This window comes from Saimiri boliviensis, chromosome 12 (assembly GCF_048565385.1).
Source record: "Saimiri boliviensis isolate mSaiBol1 chromosome 12, mSaiBol1.pri, whole genome shotgun sequence".
Taxonomy (NCBI): Eukaryota; Metazoa; Chordata; class Mammalia; order Primates; family Cebidae; genus Saimiri; species Saimiri boliviensis.
This window is the reverse complement of record NC_133460.1, coordinates 95,021,926-95,039,089: the sequence shown is the minus strand read 5'-3', so window position 1 is coordinate 95,039,089 and position 17,164 is coordinate 95,021,926. Positions and strand designations below refer to the sequence as shown.

Below are 17,164 nucleotides of genomic sequence, written 5' to 3'. Positions count from 1 at the left end.
AAAGGTACAGGAACCCCGTCTTACGGATGAGCCCTTCAGGGTGAGATGGAGAACAGCAGCACTGAGGATGCCCAGCCTACTCTCTATATGTATTTATACCCTACTTCATTCTATAAATGCACTGGAGTCTATTTAATCTTTAAAGAGGGTGTAAAAGTTTTGCTGTTCTTTTTAAGGATGCTGAGGAAATGGAAGTAAAAGAAAAATAAAGATGGGAAAATTTAAAGGAAACAGGGTGGAATCAATACCAGATATTCATGTTAAGTTCATACAAAACTGCCAGAAGTGGGCTAAGAATTTAGTTCTGAGCTGCCTGGTGGCCTTAGCAAGTAAGGGAAACAGGGGTAGTCATGAGCTTTATGGTGTCCAGAAGAAAAACTACCAGCAACTCTAAGAGATAGACCTGTTCAGAGTACTGAAATCGGGGAGGCATTTTTCTGAGGTCCTCACACAGTGAAGATCCACGGGTACCCAGGGCTCCTGCCAGTTCACTGGATCCTGGGTAGAGGCTGCTCACACAACTCCTGCCCCATCAGGCCTAGCTTATTAGCTAGGGTGGATCTGAGGGGGCCTGCCCACAGGTACAGCTGGGAAAGAAAGAACTAACATCTAGCGCCTCCCAAACTCATCTCTACACGTGATGATGCTTGGAGACCGACAGAGGTGTTTCTCAAAACCTGGGGACGAAGGATCTAAACACCATCAGCTTGAAATCCCCACCTGGCACTGGAAGCCAGTGTAGAGTTGGTCTTGGCAAGAATGGAGATGTAATTAATGAAGGGACTATTAAGTGGAGTGAGGGTTCTAGAACCGTCCCCAGCTGTGGGGCTTCACTTGGCTTACCCTCCAGTGACTCACCCACCGATGAGCAATCCTCATATGCCTGATTTAGAGGACTTACTCACCCTTCAGAGAAAGACTTTAATGAAATAAAGCAAATGTCAGCAAGTGGGATGAGCTTAGCACATCACCCCAGCCTGCATCCAGCTTCCTACTCCCTGGCTTTCCCTACTCAAGGTTCCTTCAGCCACTCAGCACCTGCACAGGCCCACACAATGGGCAGGCTTCAGGGACACACCGTAGTGCTGGTCAGAGGCTCAGAAATGAGACACCAACAGGGATTAGGCACCAGCTAGACTGAGCCTTGGAGAAATCTGGTCTGTAGAGGTTGGAGGTTAGCTCTAAAGCACTGGAGAGTTGGGGGCAGGGCAAGGGCTAGAACCCAGAACCTCTCACCACCTAGTCTGGTGCTCTTCACTGTGGAGGCTATTTGGTTACGCAGATGAGTGGAGTGGTCTGAAAGAAATTCAGCATTCTGATCCTGGGTGACGTTCTCATCTGTGGACTTTCCAAGGAACCTCTGAAAGGAGGGCTGGGGAAAGGAAAGGCAGGTGGAGAGAAAGCCCTCAGGCAAAGCCTTTGAGGTGAGTAGTTTAGGGAGCAGGGCTGCCTCTGCTCGGCAGCCATCTCGCTATCTGTTGACACAGGGCACACTGGGGGAGCTGAATGCCCTTTGGACCCTCCAGCATTGAGAAGTATGGATGGAATCTCCATGTTAGGTATCAGCTGACTGGGATGGCATAAACCCCAACCAGCTCCCTGTTCCCTCAGATTAGGAACAGGCCCCAGGAGTTAGGCTGGAGCCCAGGCAGAGCCAATCATGGGGAGAAGGTGACAATTGCCCCTTCCTTCCTCCACCTACGCAGAGGAAATTACTCACAAAGCAAGTCGATTCAGCCTTGGATTTAAACCCACTAGTTGAGGGATTTACCTTGGAACTTCTGGGGAATTATCTAGAATTAGCTGCTGGAAAGAGGGGTTTGGGCAGGCAGGCAAGGCAAACTTTCATCTCATTCCCTTCTCCATCCCTTGGCCACTTACCCAGCCTTTTCTGAGTCTGCCATGTGCCAGGCGCTGGAGGGAGGAGGCTGGCCACAAGCTTGGCACTCAGGTTTACTGGAACCAAGGGCCTTATGATTTAAGGGACTCTTGGGATCATCTAACTCAGTTCACTCATTTCACAGCTGAGGAATCTGAGGTTCAAGTAGAGCTTTTTGCCTACTGTGATGGGAGTGAAGGGCCCTGAGTGGGCAGATACTCTGATCACCTCCCTGTGAGGCCTGCACTAAGGACTCCTCTTACAAGTGAGCTTAGGGAAACTCTCAGTTGGGAAGCAACATTCTGTATCGTCACACCGATAGCTGCACCTCCACCACCATCACCCTGTGGTTCATTTAGAAATAAATCCCAGTGAAGCAGGCTGGGTCCCCACCCAAAGGTATTCCTACCTTATCCCAATTTACCAACAACATGAAGAAGTGCTTTTTCCTTTTACTATTTTTATTTTACACTATAAAAAACAACAACCATCAACATACTGCTTTTCTTCACATTCACATGGGTTTTAGAAAATTATTGCCTTTTCCCCTGGAGAAATAACCAACAGACCAAAAAAAAAAAAAAGTAGTACCACATTGCAAAATCTGTAAATCCCAGAAGTCCACAGCTTGAAGACAACCTCCAGGGGCAGGGAGGAAAACAACTGTCACAAGAGACATAAGCACACAGAAGGACAGGAAGCTGAGGACACCAGTGCTCAGCACCACTGACCCAGGATACACAGCAAGTACCCTTCTCCCCCAGGCATCTACTGCCACCACCTCGAGGGGATGACTATTTTTGGTCTATGATCTGAAAAACTCTTTTCTCAAATGAAGAGTTGCTCTGAGAAGAGGTGGAATGAGACAAGTTCAAGTATGCGTAAGAATCATGCCAAAGTCCAAGGTCAGTGAAGAACCCACGGCCAAAAAAAAAAAAACAACCAGAAAAGCCAGCATCTTGCTACTTCAACCAACTGCCTCATTGGACCCAAGAGGGTATCTAAAAACATTTCAGGCTTCAAATCAGGATACTGATCATGTCCCGACAAACCCTGTAGGGTTACTTTCCCAACTAGACGGTGATCAGCTTATGCCCTGAAGCAACGGAGACAGACATTGAAACTGCCAAAGTTCAAAAAATAAGGTGGAAATTGTGCTTCCTTCAAAATGAATTGGCTTCGTAACTGCCTTTTCTCCTGGTCCAGCAACTTCTTTCTCCCATGTTGCTGCAGGTATTTATTGCCTTATGCTTGAAATGAAAAGGCGAACTTTGAGGTGCAAGGACTGGGCAGTCCCAAGAGGGAAGGGAGTCTGGAAGTACAGTAGTAAGCACATGCTGTGCTCCCCTAATGGCTTGGCCTTCCTTCAGTCCCGAGAACCTACCCCGAGGTCCGTCTGAAGTTCATTTGCAAGCCTGGTGACCACTCACTGTCTCACTGGGGCAGCATGACAGAATGAGGTCTTCAGTATTGCACAGGTATGAAATGTCCGAGTCTTAAAACCAAAAATCACAGTTGCTCTTGGGGCTGGGCTGGTTCCTCCATCCCAGTTTTAGCAGGATGTGGCCGTGGCCACAGGGCTCCTGCTGAGCTCCGAGACTGTCGAGTGGGTGGGCACCGGCGCCAGCACCGAGGCAGGAAATGTGCAGTAGGCACCCTGCGTGTCAGGGCTCAGTGTCTGCAAATGGCCTATCAATGAAGAGTCTGCTGCCTCCCCTTGGCAGGAGGGAGGCTGGGGGTTGGGCGTGGAGGGCAGGATCTCAGATTCGTACTGCAGGAGCTGGCCCATGAAGCCAAAGTTGGGTGAGACCATACCCCTCCTCTGCTTGATGTAATCGAAGGCCTCCTTCAGGCGGAACTGCTTGGTCTTCATGAGGTAAGCCATGCAGATGGTGGGTGAACGGGAGATCCCAGCCTCACAGTGGACCAGGACCTTGCCTCCCTTTTCCCTGACACAGTCTGGAAGGAAGAAAAGATGGTGGGAGTGAGTTGGGATTGGAATCTAAGGGCAATGGCAAAACATGAGAATCAAACACTGGAGTGACCTAGATAGGAAACTGTTGTGTCTGCCTAAGATCTGTGGCCCTACGCTACACTTCTGCCAGTCTTTCATCCCCACTGGTAGGAAGACAGCTTTTGGGGTCACAGCAAAACATCCCCAAGTAGGATCTTTTATATTCCTTACAGCGGCTTCACAGTTCCTCAGGATACTTGCAGATTCGGCCTCTGGAGGCCATGGACCTGGAGAAGTCCCTTCTTGGTGATGCCATTTTAACTTAGGTTCCACTGATGGTTTTTTTTTTTTTTTTTGAGATGGAGTTTCGTTTTTGTTGCCCAGGCTGGAGTGCAGTGGCGCAATCTTGGCTCACTGAACCCTCCGCCTCCTGGGTTCAAGCAATTCTCCTGCCTCAGCCTCCCGAGTAGCTGGGATTACAGGCATCCACCACCAGGCCCGGCTAATCTTTAAAATATTTTTAGTAGAGACGGAGTTTCACTATGTTGGTCAGGCTGGTCTTGAACTCCTGACCTCAGGTAATCCACTGCTTTGGCCTCCCAAAGTGCTGAGATTATAGGCGTGAGCCACCGTGCTCAGCCTCCACTGATGGTTTCAAGAGGGCATTGGAAAATCCTTAAAATTGTGCACATTTTTATTGGCCACGCACATTTTTCTTTTTCCTTTTTTGTCTTTTCTTTTTTGAGCCAGTCTCTCTCTGTCTCCCAGGCTGGAGTGCAGTGGCATGATCTCAGCTCACTGCAACCTCTGCCTCCCGGGTTCAAGTGATTCTCCTGCCTCAGCTTTATTAGTAGCTGGGACTACAGGCACCACCACGCTGGGCTAGTTTTTGGTATTTTTAGTAGAGATGGGGTTTCACCATGTTAACCAGGATGGTCTCGATCTCCTGACCTCGTGATCCGCCCGCCTTGGCCTCCCAAAGTGCTGGGATTACAGGTGTGAACCACTGCGTCAAGCCAGCGACGCACATTTTTCTAAGGAGAGCATCCCAGACTCAAAGGCTGACTTGAAGAAGCAACTCTGGCCTCTCCAGGTCTGATTCTAAGGGTAACAACCTAACCTGATCCTGGCAGAGGCCTTCCAGCCTCTCCGGGCACCCTTTCCTGCTGTGCCAGGGCAGGATGCCTGGCTCAGCTCCCAGGGTTCTCACCAGCAAACACACAATAAATAGTGCCGGCCACTAATTATAGCCCTTGCTAAGTGACGCCTACTAGACGGAGGATATAAATGGCTTTCACAAATTCCATCTTGCTCAACAATGGGAGTCACTGCTATAAAGCTACCACCATCAGTTAGCATTCTTTAGCTCAATATGACAAAAAGGCGAGGATGCCTCCCTTCCTGCTCTACACCTCAGCCCCGCCCCCAGAAAATCAGCTACAACTGTTAAAAATGGGAAGGGATAAAATGTTAAAGATATGTACACATCAAATCCACAAAAAATAGTCTTTCTGATTCCCTCTCTTGCTAGTGAGGAAACAATTATATCACAGGAAGTTAGATGCACTATGCAGGCCACAGTACACAACAATATTTAAGATTTTGAAGGGCCAAGGGAAAAAAAAAAGTCATTCCCCTTACCATCCTCTACTTCCCTGCCCAAGGTCAAAGTATGCAAATCAATCTGCAAGATCTGAAAGGTAAAATTTCTCAGGCATCAGGGAGGAGTTTCCCCATTTGAACAAAAACCCCACAGGATACCCTAAAGCAGTTCAATAGAGGTGTCCTCCAATTCAGTCTGAATCAAAAGAAACAACAAAACAGTCTCCGTAAATTAGTTCAAAGGGGAGACCCAAAGTCCCTAGAATTATAGGGTCGTGACTCCTATTCACCTTCGCTCCTCTGCTGGCTTCCTTGGAAGTTTAGCTTTTAACTGGCCTAGTGCCACATCCAAGAATGCAAAGGTCCAGAGTGCATTGCCTCTGGAGCCCACTCGACACCTCAGGGCCTGCCTTCCGCATGGCCCTCTTCCCTTGGAAGGGGTGACTGTATATTCAGCACATGGCTCACTGGGCAGGCCCAGTCTCTCCTTCCACTAGCATCGCAAGGAGTTTGGGAAAAAGGATCCTGTGCTTTCAAAATACTGTGGGTTTTTGGATTGTGTGTACATAGACACAATACACACACAGGATAGGGAGGCAGGGTTCTGAGAACTGGATGGGGGCGGGTTTCATGACCTCATGAAGTAGCTACTTAGGTAATTAAATAGCAGCCTGAGAAGGGCAAGGCATTCCCAAGGACAGGGAGAACAAGTCAAGGGTTTCCCACCCTGAACCATCATTTTGGCTGCCTTTCAGACTCCAAAGGAATCATCTCAGCCCAGAGGCTCAGGGGACAAGCAGGACAGGCTCAGCCTTTTGCCTCTGATGAGTTTCTCGTCAGGGTTTCCTGAGGAGCAGAAATTGTGCGGTGCTCAGAGGGCCACCATGTGGCTCAAGGGGGGCCTTTAATTGCTACCTGGACTAAGTAATTAGCACCGTGCTTAACACCTGCCTTTCTTCCTCCAACATCCCTTGGAACAAGATATAGGAAAATCATGCACCAGTTTCAACAACTACCTATGTCAAAGAAGAAAATAGGCGCTGGAAAGCGGGGCATGACCAGAAGGTTAGGGAGTGGTACTTGCAAATTTGAGACAGACAAAAGTCAGGCCAGCCTGCTAAAAAGCTGGATAGGGGAGAAGATGCCAAATGGGAGAACAATCCAGGCCACACAGAGTACCTGGAAACCCTAAGGCCACAGCCCTTTACTGGCAGAGGGACCAGAGGCCAAGGCTTTGGTTTTCAGGTCTATGCAATGGAATAAATGATAATAACAGCCTTACAAGAATGAAGAAAGCATGCAAAAGATGCCAATTTTTGTGTGCATACGGCACGGAGCCTGAGTCAAGTGCTATCTTTAATCCAAAATTAGCTGAAAATGCAAAACAAATTGCCCCAAAGCTGTTCGCCAAAAGTACAGAGAGCTGCTGGGGGCCCTTGGGGCTCAGTGCATAAGTAGTGCTCTCTGAATCCTTCTGTTTGGTTTTAAAAATAAACCCAACCTACGTAGAAGCATGGTTAGGGAGGTTCTTCCCCCAACTTTCCTCGTGTGGAGCATTACGCAGGGATGCACTCAGCTCCTGCCCAGCTAGAAACAATCCCAAGATCGGCAGTGAGTACTGCCATAAAATTAGATTCATTCATTTATCTTGAAAATTAAAGCTCCTATTAATAGCAACTTAAATCCTCCCTTCTACCTTTTTGGGGGCTTATCCCATGTTGGCTCCAACTCTTGGTAGCTGCATATACAAGACACTTGTCTTTCAGTGAAGGTGGCCTCCACAGGACATCAAAAGTCAAGAACACATGCCCCAGTGGGACTCCCAAAATAACAGGGGGAATGGCTAAACCTACCAATGAAGTCTATTGCTTCTTGAAAGTGGGAGCTAATGTCAGCTGTGTGGCTGTCTTCCACAGGGATCCATTTGTAGTGTAGGTGGGTTGTGCAGGCCTCGGAGGTCCGTCGGGAGACATTCAGCAGGGCTGTGATGTGCAGGTTGGCGAGGAACTCGCATTTGGATGCATGGTAGGCACTTCCAAGGTAGAGGAAGGGAAGGATTTCAACTGGGCCACCCTGGAGGCAGGGACAAATGATAATCAGGAAATATTGAATTAGCTTGTTCATTTGAGAGAGGAAAAAACAACCCTGACCTATTTGTTTCTTAAGATGGGCAGTTCCCTTTCTGGTTTCCAAGTAGAGAGAGTTCAGAGCCAGGGCAGTTTTCAACTGAGTGTGGGTGGTACCTCCATCCTGGCCAACTCTCTACCTTGTGTGACTGCCTCAATGACAGCAACATCCACACAGCAAAGATGTGTGGATTTTTGGCACATATCAAGGAGGCAGGAAATGCCGGCGGCCTTCCTGCACTGACAAGGATGAGAAGCCATGTGGCATCATGGGAAAAATTGACAGGCCTGTGTTGAAGTTACAGCTGCCCTGAGAGTACCACGGCAAGCCCCTTTGCCTTGGGACAGTCTCGCTTTCCGTATAGATAAAATGGAGCAGGACTCACATGGTGTGTGTCCTCCTTTACAGCCTTGACATTTTCTATAGCCTATTTTCTTTTCCTTTTTGGAAAGACAGGGTCTTGCTCTGTCACCCAGGCTGGAGTACAGTGGCACAATCATAGCTCACTGTAATCTTGAATTCCTAGGCTCAAGAGATCCTACCGTCTCAGCCTCCCACGTAGCTGGGGCTACAGACATGCACCACCATGCCTGCCTAATTTTTAATTTTTTTTGTAGAGATGAGTTATTGCTATGTTGCCCAGAATGGTCTTAAACTCCTGGCCTCAAGCAATCTTCCCACCTCAGCCTTCCAAAGTGCTGGGATTACAGGTGAGCCACCAAGTCTAGCCTATACAGCATGTTTCATCAAACCTAAGACACTGTTGATCCTAAGATGCATCCAAGTTTTAGAGATGTTAAAATGCACCTCCACCCCCACAAAAAAGTATGCTTCTTAGAAATGAAAATAACCACTACCTACCCAGAATCTTTAGATAAAAAATATTGTCAGGCCACAAGCACAGGGACTTCCCCCGCCTCTGACCTTCTTCACACAGGGTTTTGTTGGGGATGCTGGTGAGACCTGCTTACAGAGCCACCCTTTTGGGAGGGTACCCACACCCCAGTTTCTAGTCAAGGGGGGAACCAGAAACCATTCACCTTGAGGCAAAGCTAAAATGAACTGCTAATTAGACCCTGGCTGTCTCTTTACAGTGCTCTAAAGGTGGCAAGAAAAACAAGTGATGGTTGGCAAAATGGGAGCCCGGCAGGGTGTGGTAGCTTACACCTGTAATCCCAGCACTTTGGGAACCTGAGGTGGGCAGATCACAAGGTCAGGATATCAAGACCACCCTGGCTAACATGGGTGAAACCCCATCTCTACTAAAAATACAAAAAAATTTAACTGGGTATGGTGGTACACATCTGCAGTCCCAGCTACTAGGGAGGCTGAAGCAGGAGAATGACTTGAACCCGGAAAGTGGAGGTTGCAGTGAGCCGAGATCGTGCCACTGCACTCCAGCCTGGGCGACAGAGTGAGACTCCCGTCTCAAAAAAAAAAAAAAAGAAAGAAAAATGGGAGCCCTTAGAGACTGAGAGGGAAACACGGTGACAGTGGCTGTGTCTTTGGGAGCCTTTCCCATGCCAACCATCTGCTTCCTGTGTTTCCATTTCCTGTCCTGGAATAAGAGCGGAATGGAAACTCTCAGTCAGATCCATAACAGGGAAGGGTGCATGGGACAGGGGCCAGACACAGGCAATTCTCAATTTACCCCGCACCCGGCATTAGCTTTTCGTTTCCTGAGAAGTCAAGTGTTTAAGCAAAGGCCAGTTCAGTCACTTGGAAGAAAATTACAGAGGATTTTACAAAGATAATAATAACAACTGGTGGTATTTTTATCAGCATCAACTATGGCTGGCCTCTGGGCTTAACACTTTAGATGCACCTACATCATACCAATTTCACAACAAAATCTGTAAGGTAGGTTATTCCCATTTTACAGATGGGCAACTTCAGGCTCAGATGCATTAAATAACTTGTCCAAGTCAGAGCTAGTCAGTGGCAAAGCTGAGTGAAACCCAGAACTGCTCGGCATAAGATACAAGGCCTCGTCTTGACTCCATTTCAATAGTGATCAATATGAGAAAGCAAGTATTTCAGGTAGACAGGAAGGAAAAAATTCCTTTCTTTCCTCTGTTCCTCTAGAGATAAAATGTCCATCTGCATCCCCTCCTCGAAACCTCCCCAAATTTCTATGTGTACAGAGTAGCCTTCCTGGTGGCAATGTGGTACAGCGGTTAAGAACCTGGGTTTGGGTGTCAGACCGCAGAGCTCTTGGTTAAGTTTCAGGGCTCCATACTTACTACCTGATGTGATCTTGGACAGCTTCCTTAACCTATGACCCTTTATCTCTAAACTGGGGATGATACCTATCCTCTCTGGCTAATTGGTAAGGTGTAAATGGGATAATGAACGTATTAAAACCTGGCACATTACATAGCTGTCATTGTCATCGAGATTGAAGAATGAACAGAACATGGCTTCCCTCCCTGGGGAAGACACAGGGTTTTAAGCAATCCATGCAGGTCTGGTCCTGGCCTGAGCTGGACCCAGTCCCTGGGCATAACATCACCACCAGCTAGAAACCAGGAAAACAGCAGAGGTAGTAGAAAGTTCTTTGAAAAGGAGTCAGAGTTCCAAGTACAGGTTCATGTGGCCACTGATGACTTATGGGTCCCCACCAATAGGCACTAACTGGCTTGCCCTCTAAGGAGCAGGCTGGATGGTTGACTCAAGATCTCTTCCTCTCCCGAGTGCCTGGAAATTGCGGATACGCCGGACCTGGGATCCCATCCAATTTCTTTTGGAACTCAGCCCAGCACGCCCCTGAAACTACATTTCTTTCCCTTTTTGAACTTCTGTTTAGACCAAGAGGAAGAAACCAAAGGCCTTCAGAAACCCCACAGGTTAACATGTCCTCACCTGGTGCTCTAATGCAGAAGCGTTTCTAAGAAGTAGCATTAGGGGGTTCCCCAGATGAATCCTGAAGACACATCAGGGCCTTCTCACCCCTCACTTCGCCAAAAACGTGATGTGCTTTCGCAACATTCTGCCAACTCTTATTTCTCTTTCACTTTCTGAGAAATGGGGGGGGGAAACACAACCCAAACAAACAAACAAAAGTAGAAATCTAGCCAGGCCGGATGTCCACAGCTTGAAAGCCACGGGTTGGTCATACACTATAAGGATGTTTAATAAAGGAAAACAAACAAAATCCTAACCCTGGCATCTGGACAAGCTAATAGGCTTCCTGACCAAAGAGCCCATTCAAGAAAAGGTCACCTGGCTTTACTTCGAAGTTTATCCCCAGGGACAGGGTTTTGCTCATGGCAGGGAGCTGGCATTTTAGCACCTAGAAATCTTTCTTCGTATCATTTGGATATGTTCTTGGTTTATGTGAAAAGTTTGAAAGGTTACTCCCACCAGGTCAGGTGTCTAGCTTAGAGGCCATAGGGAAAACAGAAGAAGGTCCTAAAATAACCAGAACAGGGAGCTGAGAGAAACGGGTTCCGAGCCTCATGCTGCCTTGAACCAGCCACAGGACTCTGAAAAATCAATCATCTCACTTGTCAACAGAACACTTGTCTTCCCTTCTGTAAAATGGGTACGCAGGTTGTGATCTCTGTTTTCTGCCAGATTTGGATTCTCACCAGCTTTTTCATCTTCCTGGTGGTGCTAGGTAACCCCCTTCCACTTTATTTTTCCCTTTAGTGAGTTACCGCAAAGCATTCATTTTTTGAAGAAAAACAAAACCCACTAGTTTACAGAAACGTGCAGCCCTCTAGTATCTTCTGATTTCCTTTGGTTTCAGTATCTATAGAACTGTAAGCCTAAGAACCACCTAGAGGAGGCTACTTAGCCACCCAAACAGGACTTTCTCTACAGCACTCCCCCACACCAGTTTCAGTTAAACATAGCAGCAAGACACACCTTGACAGGTACTGGGATGGTTTGCAGAAACTGCAGAGCCTGGACAATTACAAAGAAAAGCAACACAGGAAGCCTGAAAGTCAGCTCTGAAATGTCTTCAGGGAAACCTAGACCAGTATTTCAAAGCTTCTGTGAACCTCCGAAGCCAGATGACAATAATGTATCTTTCACTTCCCCTTTCCCCAGAAGCTGCCAAGCATCCTGTGGCTGGTTTGCTCTTGTCAGCTTGTTTGCTGGAAGGAAGCCCATTTACTCTTGGATGGAAACTCAAACTGGCAAGCAACAGAGGCTCCCTAAAGCCAAGGGATTTTGCCAACACCCTGATCCACAAAAGAACTAAGCATCGTTGCTGAGTGGGGAGAGAACAGTCAGGTGCTAAGGAAGGAAGGGAGACAGGAGCCCAGAATACCACTCAGGATACCTCTTCTCCATCACGTACCTGGTCATAAGCTGGCCTGTAGCTGACTGGTTTTCCACACTGGCTGATGAGGGCTCGCTCACTCTCAATCATCTCTTGTGAAATGGGTTTTACATCCACGCAACACTCGGGATATTCTGAGTAGAAGGTCTCATATCCCCCTACAAAAACAAACAAAAAGGTGAGACAGATGATAAGCAGCAATTCCTCATGCTGTCGGAAAATACCAATAGATAATCAATACACTCGATGTTACATAGTTTAAAAAAATTAAGCCAATATAGATTCTGGTCATTAAAAATTGAGCAAAACCAGCAAACAAATTTAGACCAGAAAGGGGCTATACGCACACACAAACCTCTAAAAAGAACTCGATCCGAGGCAATGATTAACTTTTTGTGTCTATCAGAAGCAACTTAAACTGTCAAAGAAAATATCTAGCATCTGGCAAATATTAACCAAATCTCTCCAGAAAACAAAGGCTATTTTCTCTTGTTTATCTAAAAAAAGGTGTGATTATGCAAAATTTCATTAATTGGCGGAAAGACAGGCTCCCAAAGTGGCTTCTTCCCCAGCCCATCTGCTCTAAGCAGGATTCTAGTTGGAACCTTCTCCATTCATAAGGAAATGGGGGCTGATAAGAGGTTTCAACTCAGGGCAGTAAAACAGACTCACTGCCTCTCACTCCCAAGGTGCTAAGAACACTGCTGACAGTCCTTTCTAGGTCCAGTTTGGAGTCATCAATCCATTTAATTACCTTCTAAACCAACTGAAACAATGAGGACTTCTGAATTTAATTCTCAGCCCTCATGAGCAAAAACTATCTCTTTCCACTTCCTGACCACCCTACCTTCTAATTATCCCCACTTTCCTTAGTTCTCCCTTACTCCTCCTGCACACCCCCATCAATAAGTCAGCTTACGGCATGTATGACTCAGAATCCTTAATATTACATTTATACCTCTCCAAATGGATTAAGGTAAAAACGACCCTCTGAGCAAGTCACAGAAACTAGCACATATAAAAGTAAGCCTTCTTGGGCCCATTAGACTAGACTGAGTGGGGAAGAACCAAATTAAAAACCGGCCTTGGAACCCTCTGAATGCTGAGGGCTGCCGGGTGAACAGGCTAGCCTTGCTTGGGAAACTCCTTTGCTGCTAACCCAGAGCAACCTGAGGCATTTCCTAGGGCCTCCAGAAAGCCCACTTCTGTCTGCTTCTGGCCCAGAGAATTCACTTGGAGTTAAATCCATTAAACATTCATTCTGAGACCACAAATTTTCCAAAGAACCCCCCTTTTCTCCTCTGACTTTGGGTGTTGTGATGCCGGCTTTTAAAAGCCCTGCAGTAGACAAATGGTTAATGGATTACAAGGCAGTCTCCAACTCCCTCCCAGAAGCTGCAGCCAATTCCTAGAATGAGTCATCTTGCCATTACTGCTTCCTCTCAGCTCGCTGGAACTGCCCCTCCCCCACTTTGTACACCCAAATCTCCCCTGTGGTCACCTCACAAACAGCCCATTGCCAGCCCATTGCACCTGCCCATGAGCTCCTGGTCCTCCTCAATGACCATGCTCCCCCACCACAGCGGGAGGCCACAGCAGAGGTGCAAAGTGTTGGTATAGGTAGCTTAGCTTCCCATGCTCCGCTATAGCCCCGGAGCCCCTTCCCTTCCAGCAGTCAGAGAGAATGGCGCAGACTCACACTGACCTGACCCACAGCATCCTCGGAAGAGGTATCCCTAATAAACCACCTAATCACTTCCTGTGCCTGGATCTCAACATTATGCGTTCCAGGAGACAAGGATTTTGGATGGGAATTTGGAGTTAAGAATGACCTGGGCCCTCCCAAACTTCATGATGAGGCTTGGGGAAGAGGAATTTTCAGGCTACCCCATCTTTTGGCTTTAAATAGATCACTTCAGAGTTGGCTATCAGGACAGATAGGAGCTCTGGGTGTGGGCTGGATCCTGCCTGCTGTTGACAAAATAAGGCAGGACAATGGAGTCTCAGTTTAGCTGAGGGACAGATAAACAGGGCCCTGCCTCTTGAAGCTGGGATTCAGAGGAATCCTCCAGATTAGATGGTCTCAATCTTTCACCCACTCCCATCAGAGGTGTGGAGAGACAGAACATTCCTCTCTGGTGCCTCATTTGAGTTGCAAAAGCCACGGCAATTCTTAGAGCTATTTCAGCCTTCTTTTGGAGTGAGTCTGCTTTCAATCACCACCACATTACCAGGAACAGAGAGAGCATGGACACTATATATAAATGAGCACTGATCACACAATTCAGTCATCACTATTTCATTTTAGTGGTTGTTTGGGGACAGGGGATTATGGAAAGTGTAAAAAGGCATTGTCCCCCTCCAAGATCTGAGATGCCATCAAATTAAAACCTGAACTCCTATCTGCACATTAGTTAAGAAATAAAAATTTTCTCTGGCAACAATTTAAAGTTTAGTAATGTTCTAAGGGTAGGCAATTTCAACTGAAATTTTAAATGCACAAAACTCTACCTGGCAATTCTCATGATTTACTGAAAGACAGCACACACAGGAGCACATGGACAAGGAGATCTACAGCACTGCTTGAACAGTGAGGCCGGAAGCAACCTAATGGCCATTACAGGAGACCAGTTAAACATAAAACAGACATGTATGGTCAGATACGGACAAATGTCCAAGATCTAGGCAGGTACAAGAGGCAGGACAGGGACCATACGAAATCAATCTAAGATATTTATGAAAAGTTATCTAAAGGTAAGCAAGAAATAGTTGACAACTGTCTGTGGGGAGCAGAACTGGTTTCTAAGCTGTGCTGAAGACCTGCTTCTCATCACACAGCCTTCATGCTGTTCAAATTTGTACCTGTGTATGTTACCTTCTTTTAAAAAACATTTTAACACAGTTTTCCTGAGATTTGAGTCTACAGAACTGCCTACTTTGTGGCAATAACTTCTAAACTGTCAGCGGGGCCGCTTAGAGAAGCATGGGGAACAGAGCGGGGACCAGGGTCTCCTGGAACCCCTTTGCTTGCTTCTGAGGAGGCAGAAACTTTTCCTAAGAACAGGAGACAAAAACTATACTAGGAAGAGAAAGAAATCAGGAGCCACGCTGAAACCTCGGCAGTCAGAAGGCCACCTCTCCATCCCCTGAGGGCTAGGCTGCCAGAAGAAGGACGATTACCATCTACCTCTGTTATCTCTCCAACAGGAAATCAACAGGAGACAGTCTGCAGGAGGTGCTAGCAGCGAGAGGAACTGTCTCCAGAATCTTCCTGACCCGTAGTGTGTGAAACTCAAGTTACATGGCTTTAAAACACGCTCTTAACTCTCGGCGCCGGCTCCCTGCACCGAGCTCTGATCCCCATCACTGTTGAATCCCAAGGTGTCCACGCCAGGGCTGGCACGGCCTTGGGGCCCTGCTGGGGCTAAGCCCTCATCTCTGCATGTGGGTCAGGTCTCCCCGGGTGTCATTTGAGGTTACAAAGGACTCAAATACAAAGCAGGAGCAGTCATAGGAAGTGACCCAGCACAACCAATGCTTCGGACTTTTCAGAGTCAATCACCCACCCACCCACTAGAAGCCGAAGTTATCTTCCCAGCAGGTGAAATGGGCAGGCCTGTGGCGGTAGCTCCAGGAGGTGTCAAATCAAAGGCCGCAGAATCTCCACACCACCTTGCCCTCGCGCACCTCTATTTCCTGGCTGGCCGGCTGTAGGTTCAGCTCAGGAAGGGTCCCAGGGATAATCCTGGGGTGGAGGAGGGGGGAGGTAAAAAGAGGGTGGGAAGGGTGTGAGCTCCAAATGAGCTAGAGAAAGACCCAGGAGGGGAGAAGAGGCCGGAGGGAAACAATAAAAAGCAATAAAATGAAATGGAAAGGAAGGGAAGGGACTCGTCAGGTCAAAAAGGCAAGAGGGGTCGGTGAAGAACCGGCCTAACGTACTGCTAGGCGACACGAAGGGGGACCCCGCGGCGCCACGCCAGGGGGAGGGGGTCGCGACCTGCTGATCCCGCCAGATCAGTCTATCAGGAAGGCCCCGAGCCCTGACCCCAGCGACGGCTGCGAAGCTCGCGTCTGGAAATGGGGCCCCGAGGCCAGCACGAGCCGACGGCCCCCGAACTGCTAAGCAGCAGCAGCCCCCGCAGCATAACCAACTCCACCCAGCCCAGCGGACAGACCGGCTGCCAGGCGCTTTCGAGGAACGCGAGTGGAGAAGGGGGAGCTCGGAGCGCGGACGTTTGCGGTGCCCTCCCAGGCGCACGTCAAGCCCCAGGGTGCAGACTCCGGCAGGTGGTGACTCTCTCGGTCCCGGGGTGTACAGGAGGGCGCCCCGGCGCAGGGAGGGCACCCGGGAGCGCGGGAGGGGCGAGTGTGGCAGGGACCCGCGCGCTCACCTTTGAGGAAGTAGACCCGCGGGCCAGCGGGCAGGCAGGCGAGCAGCGACGTGAGCACGACGCGCGCGGCGCTCTCCTCTCGCAGCTTCTGCCAGTGGCGGCTGCCCTGGTCCAGCACCACCACGGCCGCCACGCCGCCACCGCCCTCCTGCAGGAGCCGCGCGCGCGCCGCCTCGTCGGGCAGCACGTAGCGCGCCGACACCGTGCCGCCCCGTGCCCGCCGCAGCACCACCGAGTTGAGGTTGACGTTGAGCGAGCCGCGCACGCTCGAGGCGGCGAAGGCCAGGTAGGGCCGGCAGTCGAGCACCACGCAGCGCGCCGCCGCCTCCTTGCGAAGCATCTTGCGCAGCTGGCGCCCGTCGAGCGACGTGACCTTCATGCCGCCGCCGCCGCCGCCCAGCGGCCCCGCGCCGCGCGCCCCGCGGATGCCCACGGCCAGGGTGCCTGCGGGCGAGGCACGGGAGGGCGACTCGCCCCGCGCCCGAGCGGCGGCGCAACTCCGCGTTCCCGCCCCGGGCGCTGGACACCCAGGCTGGCAGCTCGCAGCCCCAGAAGCCGGGGATTCCGCCGGCCGCGGAGCGTTTTATGTGAATGAGTGGCGCCCGTGACGCGACTGCCCATATAAGGCCAAATATGGGTGTTTCCCCGCCCCTAGGGCCGTGGCCACGCCCTGCCGGGGGCGGGGCGTCGGGACGCGCGGGGTGGGCGCCAGGGTTAGTCAGCGCGAGAGGAAGTGGAAGGCGCCTCCTTGCTTTCCTCCGCTGTGAGCGAAGTTACTCACTCGCGCATCACCCGCGACTGCCGGCCGGGTATCCGAGGCGCTCCGGGGCCGCGGTGACCAGCATGGTGCAGGCCGAGGAGGAAGCGCCGTGGGAGGCGGGGCGGCGCCGCACGATCCGGCCTTTAGATTCGCAGACGTG

At 49.5% G+C, this 17,164-nt stretch overlaps 1 protein-coding gene across 1 annotated transcript; it reads right to left on the bottom strand.

Moving 5' to 3' along the window:
• Nucleotides 1-2,322: 2,322 nt before the first annotated feature.
• Nucleotides 2,323-16,801, bottom strand: DUSP5 (dual specificity phosphatase 5). The gene is made up of 4 exons (XM_039465359.2): nucleotides 16,245-16,801; nucleotides 11,872-12,011; nucleotides 7,289-7,508; nucleotides 2,323-3,838 (listed from the first exon to the last, which is right to left on the bottom strand). Exons 1-4 carry the CDS (start codon nucleotides 16,621-16,623, stop codon nucleotides 3,432-3,434), a joined length of 1,146 nt encoding a protein of 381 aa, XP_039321293.1. The 5' UTR covers nucleotides 16,624-16,801; the 3' UTR covers nucleotides 2,323-3,431.
• Between the last annotated feature and the right edge of the window lie 363 nt (nucleotides 16,802-17,164).

Excerpts from the sequence above, each read along its gene's own strand:
- DUSP5 (XM_039465359.2), bottom strand. The coding sequence starts at position 16,623 with ATGAAGGTCACGTCGCTCGACGGGCGCCAGCTGCGCAAGATGCTTCGC. Across the intron at positions 12,012-16,244 it reads GCGGGTCTACTTCCTCAAAG|GGGGATATGAGACCTTCTAC; the intron begins GTGAGCGCGCGG and ends TTGTTTTTGTAG. Across the intron at positions 3,839-7,288 it reads AGAAGCAATAGACTTCATTG|ACTGTGTCAGGGAAAAGGGA; the intron begins GTAGGTTTAGCC and ends TCTTCCTTCCAG.